The following is a 5,780-nucleotide window of genomic DNA, read 5'->3' on the forward strand; positions in this document are numbered from 1 at the left end:
TCAACCACAGTCTGGGTCTGCACTTAGACAAGTCCTGATCTTTAGGGGACCACACAGAGCCAGTCAGTGTTACAACACGGCTCCCGCACAGGGCTGTGGTCCTAAATGGATACCGAAATGGAGGATGGATAACACCCAGAACAAAGAGACTTGTTGAGCTGCCGAAACATTTTAAAACATGTAGCCCTATAGGAGAAAAATAGCAGTTCTTAGTGGTAAAGAGAAGCACCACAGAGCCCAGCCAATCACAGGCTGACACCCAGACTGAAGAGAGATGAGCCGGCAGGGTGCATAGACATAGAGCTAAAGAGTCAGGAACCCCTGGGCTCAGCACCCTCGGATGAACAAAGATGGGCAGCCTCTCCGCACACAGAGATGAATCTCTGAGCACCCAGAAGTGATGACCACACACACACCTGCCGACAGCTAGCAGAAGGACCCCGAGCAGATGTGGACTCTACTTCCATCTCTACCTCCTCCCCCGCCCTACAATGAAAGGCAAGCTGTTCAACACTTTTCACTGTCAAGCTGCCTCCTCTGTAAAATGCGTTGAGTAAATAACCCTCTTCCCCAACCTCTTGATGGTCATGACTCAGGTAACATACTGACCTGCTGCTGAAGAGGTAGGACTGCTCAGTGCAAACAGCACACCATTTGACCCAGGTACAAATCCCAGCTCTGTGGCTTTGGGCAATACACTCAACCTCTCACCACTTCCTGCCTTTGTGAGGTGCACGTGGCACCCACATTCTAGGACTCTGGGAGAATTAAGAGAACCTGTCCAGGAAGGGCTTATTGTGTACAGAATCTGGAGCACAGGAAGTGTATGGTTACTACTTTGGTTTCTGCTCAGCTACTGAGTGGTGTAGTGACCCTGGGGATCACTTCTCTTCTTCCCACAGCTACAATTTTCCAACTGTGTCATTAGAGCGCAGGACCAGATGACCTGCAGGGCCCGTCTCTCGCCTCTGTCCTCCTCAGCTCGTGGTCAGAGCTTGTGGTAAAGAAGAGTAGGCTAGGTCCAGAGGAGCAGGGGGAGTCTCACCGTGCTGGCCACTGCGCCCTCCTGCTGTGTCCCGTCCCGGAACCAGATGATGGTGGCGGCAGGCTTGGCATTGAAGGCTCAGCAGGTAAGGTTGTGGGGGGTGCCTGCCTGCAGCAGAATCACAGGGCCGCCATCGATCCTGGTATCCTCTGGGGGAACTGCCGGGGAGAGCACAGCGGGGTCAGCCCAGGGCACAGCCAACACACCTGCACCTCTTGGCAGGGCGGTGCTGCTCACCCTAACTCCCAGAGATGGTTCTGCTCCCAGGCTGCCTTCTGTTGGGGTGTGCAGTCCACAGGCTTTCCCAGACTGCACCACTTCAGGGACAACACCCCCCTAACACTTCTCCACAATACACGCTCAGCTGTGAGCAGCCTCACACTCCAGGAGAGGCAGGGCTATCTCAGGGCTGAAGCACAGCTGGCAGCTCCAGAAGGGCAACCACCATCATGAGCTGTTTACACCTGTCACCTGTCTGCTCCTCTCCCAGGGGCAGCCAGATGGATGGGTCCCTTACTCCAGTAGCCTCCTGTGGCCGTTAAGGCTGTGCTACTCTGCTGCTCAGACGCCTTCACTGCCTCTGACATGAGTTCCAAGCCACCAGGCCTTTTGTTCTGAGGTCCTCAAGCCCTGATTTTTCTCCTCTCAGGACCTTTGCTTAAGCTTACTCTTCCCATGTGCCATGTCCTTGTGATGTTACATCCCATCAAATCCCAGCAAATACAAAAGCTTTCTGTGGCCTGACCCTAGCCGGTCACTCACAGGTCTCAGCACCTCTGTCCTGTATTTGGGTTTTTTGTGGTGACCATCTGTCCCTGCCTCAACCAAAACTGCTATCTTGTGGGAAAGCAGGGACCTCTCTCACTAGTATTTATACACTGTTTCCAGTCCCTAGCATATGGCCAAAGCAGGCCCTTCCTGCATGTTTAAGGAACTCAATGAACTGGACATTTCCCGTTGGCAAATAGGCACTGTCTCCCTCCCACACACATCTGCACAGGCTGCTAATGCCAGCGTGTATCACTGTAGGCTCCCAGAGGGCAGGGTTTTGCTTTTTTGCCTTTTTGATACACGGTCTTACTGTGCTCAGGCTGGCCTTGAGCTCACTTTGTAGCCCAAGCTGGTCTAAAACTCACAAGGATCCCCGTCTGGGTCTCCCATGCTGGGATTACAGGCATGCACCACCACACCCAGCTACTAGGGCCTCTTCTTACTTATGCTCCAACTCCCAAGATCTAGTCAGAGCTTGGCTGATCACAGATTCCCTGAGAATATTTGCTGAACTAAAGAACAGATCATTGTGGAGATAAAGGCCTATGAATTTTGATTATATAATCTTTTGGGTCTACCCATGAAGAAGGGTTTTGTTTGTTTCCTTCTAAGATTAAGAGGTTTCCAGAGGGACCCCTGGGAGGCAAACATGGGAGGTCTGTGGAGCTTGGAGGGGGGCATTGCGCAGGGCCCCCAGAGCCCGTAAGCTCTCTGGGCTTTGGTCTTCAAGGGAAGGAAGCCGCTTCCAGTCCATCCTGGCATCCCTCAACTTAGGCACACCCAACGGGATAGCAGGGAGAAGGGCTCAGAGTCCGGCTGCTCTCCTTTCAAGTCCTGGCACTTTTCCACCTGCTGTGCGATCTCTGATGAGTCACTGAAGTCACTGTGTCTCAGTTTCTTCATCTGTGGCGCAATCATGGCCACTTCTGGGCTCCTGCGCAGGTTGGGGCCACACTGTATATGCCGGGAGATGGAGGCCCTCAGAACTGTGAAATATGTTAACTTTACTCCCGGATGAAAACCAGCAGGGGGGGCGGGGCGGGGAGATGGCTCAATGGAATAAGCGCTACCCTGGCAGGCTTTGTCCCTGGTTCCACCAGAAAACCAGCAGAGGCCTGGCTAATGATCGCCGGCTCCTGGGCTCTCCTCCTCCTGGCTCCCTGGTGTATCAGGTTCCAGTGCCAGATGTGGGCAGGTCTGGGGGTGGGCAGTAGCTTGTTGTCTCACTGGACAGTGACGTCCTAGACAAGTACTGCCCTGGGCTTGAGGACATAGAGGTGTCTCCTCAGCCAGCTATTACGGAGCTTGGATCTCTGCGTGCCTGTGTTTATGCACCGCACATTTTTGACCTGTGACTTAGATCTTAATTGTGTATCAGTGTGCTCATGTGTCAGCGGGCTCAGTTTCTTTGTTGGTAAAATTTTGAAAACAGCCTCAACGCCATGTACTCCCCAGAGCTCTTACGGGGATTGTGAGGCCAACAATGCCCTGTAACGTGATCAGTAATAATTCCTGCCATTCGCTGAACGCTTACCTTCTGTGTCAGCTGGAGGGAACGCCTCGGATATATGGTTTCGTTTAAGCCTCACCGCAGAGAATATGTCATTAATCCTTCCATGGAAATATCATTAACCCCAATTTCCAGATAAGGAACTGAGGCTCGGAGACGAGAGGGCACGCTGAATGGCAGAGCTGGGCCGTGGACCAAGCCCGCCTGACCCCAAGCCACACTCATTGCCGCTGCACTCCAGTTATTACTGCCATGAATAATGAGCCGTGGGTCTGCAGATCTATATTATGTCTGGCTCTGCGTCTGCTGGTGGGGGGACTGCTCTTGAGCTGTTGCAAGGAAGAATGAAAGAGGCCATTCTGCAAAGGTGGCTGGCCTGGGGAGGCGGAGTGTGGATTTGCGGGCAGGCTACAGACAGGGGGCATTTATGGGGCTGGTGTGTGCAGGGAGGCAGGTCCCAGACTCGGACACAGCCTGCTAGTTTCTGCCCTGTCTGGTATATGAGGGTCACGGCTACCCTAAGGTAGGGCTGTGGGCAGGCAGGCGACGGGGTTGTGGAAAACACTACCCCTTCCGCTGCCTCTGTGTGGTGCAGGTGGCAGGTGTTTGAAAACATGGGAGAGACACCAGGTGGGGAAGAAGAGGCACGCAGGGGTACACCATCTGCCTCCTGCTGGTGAGAAGGCCTCAGCCTCAGCAGTGAGCACAGCCTTCCATAGGCCACTCAGGTCGCCACTCTGAAACTGTCCCTCTGACCTGCTAGTCAACCAGCCTCACCCCCATCGAGTTCCCACCGCTATTCTTAACCAGGAAGACTGGGGGGCCAAGCCAGGCCAAGGGGTGCCACTATAAACCCTTAGTTGGACCACACCGATTCTCTCTTTCTCTCCACCTGTATATGAAGCAGCAAAGAGAATAGTGTAAGGGCCCCTCATTCGGTTGAGAGTTCTCCAGGACAGAAGTAGCACCTTCCAGGGTCCAAAATAGAGGCAGTTCGGGAAGAAAGGAGGAGAGTCCCCTAAATCTCATGGCTTCCTTGGGATGTCTGGTCTGGTGTGAAGAGAAGGTGAAGTCTTCACATTTCATGTTCATCTCCAATTCTTGCTCTCTTGCCACCAACCTGGTCCCTCATTCCTACTTTAGTCCTAGGGAAGAGAAGCAAGTCCCCCACCACCTACAAATCCTAGTCCTTCCAAGGGTCATTGCCAGGTCCCTGCAGTCCTCAATTCCTTTTTTTTTTTTTTTTTTGGTGGAACCGGGGCTTGAACTCAGGCCCTTGTGCTTGCCATGGAAGCACTTATTCCACTGAGCCATCTCCCCGGCCCCAAGTCCTCAATTCCTGACACCCACACTTGCCCAGAACTTCCCAGATTATGATGCCCTGTTCAGGCAGTGCAAGACAACACTAAGAATAGGCTGGTGTCATTGAGGCGCGCTAGTAATGAAAAGCCATGCCCAGAGGTCGTGACCTCACGGGGTGGTGCCAACATGGGCAAGGCGATTCAGAACCCAGGTCTCTGGACGCGCAGCAGCACAGGATTCTTTCGGCCACCTGAGACAACCTGTCACATTCTCAACTCTGCCCTAAAATAGTAGGTGCCCAAGTTCATCCATCTCAGCTCCTCTCCCCTCATTCCCCGCTTCAGTGAGTCCAGTCAGAGGGAGGGGAACCAGAGCAATTGGAACCAATCAGATGGAGGCAGGAAAGAGACAGGAACAGAGTTAATGACAGGAGGGAAGAGAGGGTCCCAGGCAGAGAGCCCAAGTCAGAGAGTATATGGGAGACCACTGAGTACAGGAGACAGAAAGTCCAAGGCCTGGAGTCAAGTCACAGAGGGGGTAAAGCGTGTCCCAGCCAGCTCATTCCAGTCCTGTGTGCAGGAGAGTTGCCCCATCATGCAGATGGCCAAGGGGCTACTATTCAGGGACATCTGCTGTGTGCCCAGCGCACACTGCTGCTGGAAGCAGAGCTTCCAAAAGAAGAGCCCTCCTGCATCTAGAGCTGCAGCCCCAGCCCCAGCCCCAGCCCTGCAGGCCCTTCCTGTTCCCTGAGGCAGCCCTGGTGCAGAGGGGACAGAGGGGACTCAGCCAGGGTAGAAAGGGGGGCTGGGCTGGGGTAGGAGTCAGCCAAATAGGTTATTTCTGGGGCTTACAGGCAACAGAGAGGGGTGGGGAGGAGGAGGAGAAGCTCCTTCAGCCTCAAGCCTGCCTGCTGGGCAGCTGGGAAGGGAGGGCATCCATCAACCCGCATACTCCTGCAGGAAGAGCCCCACTTCTGCACTATGTCCCACGGTGGGGCTGGGTCCCCAATGGCCTGGGCAGGGGCTGCCACACGCACAAGGCCCCGAGGGGCCACTAGCAGCTGCCCACAGCCCCCTGGACTCTCCTCATCTGCACTTGGCTCTGGAAGATGTTTAAGAAGGAACTGTCAGAGAAGATCACAGGGAGAGCAGG

General features: G+C 54.2%; 1 protein-coding gene across 1 annotated transcript in view; it reads right to left on the bottom strand.

The window, feature by feature from the left end:
• Kirrel1 (kirre like nephrin family adhesion molecule 1) overlaps nt 1–5,780 on the bottom strand; it is a 92,673-nt gene that overhangs the window by 3,469 nt on the left and 83,424 nt on the right. The window contains 3 exon segments of the mRNA XM_023721438.1: nt 1,046–1,203; nt 2,602–2,770; nt 5,608–5,729. Coding sequence (XP_023577206.1) covers nt 1,046–1,203; nt 2,602–2,770; nt 5,608–5,729 — 449 coding nt within the window.

This window comes from Octodon degus, unplaced genomic scaffold (genome assembly GCF_000260255.1).
Source record: "Octodon degus isolate 3935 unplaced genomic scaffold, OctDeg1.0 scaffold00083, whole genome shotgun sequence".
Taxonomy (NCBI): Eukaryota; Metazoa; Chordata; class Mammalia; order Rodentia; family Octodontidae; genus Octodon; species Octodon degus.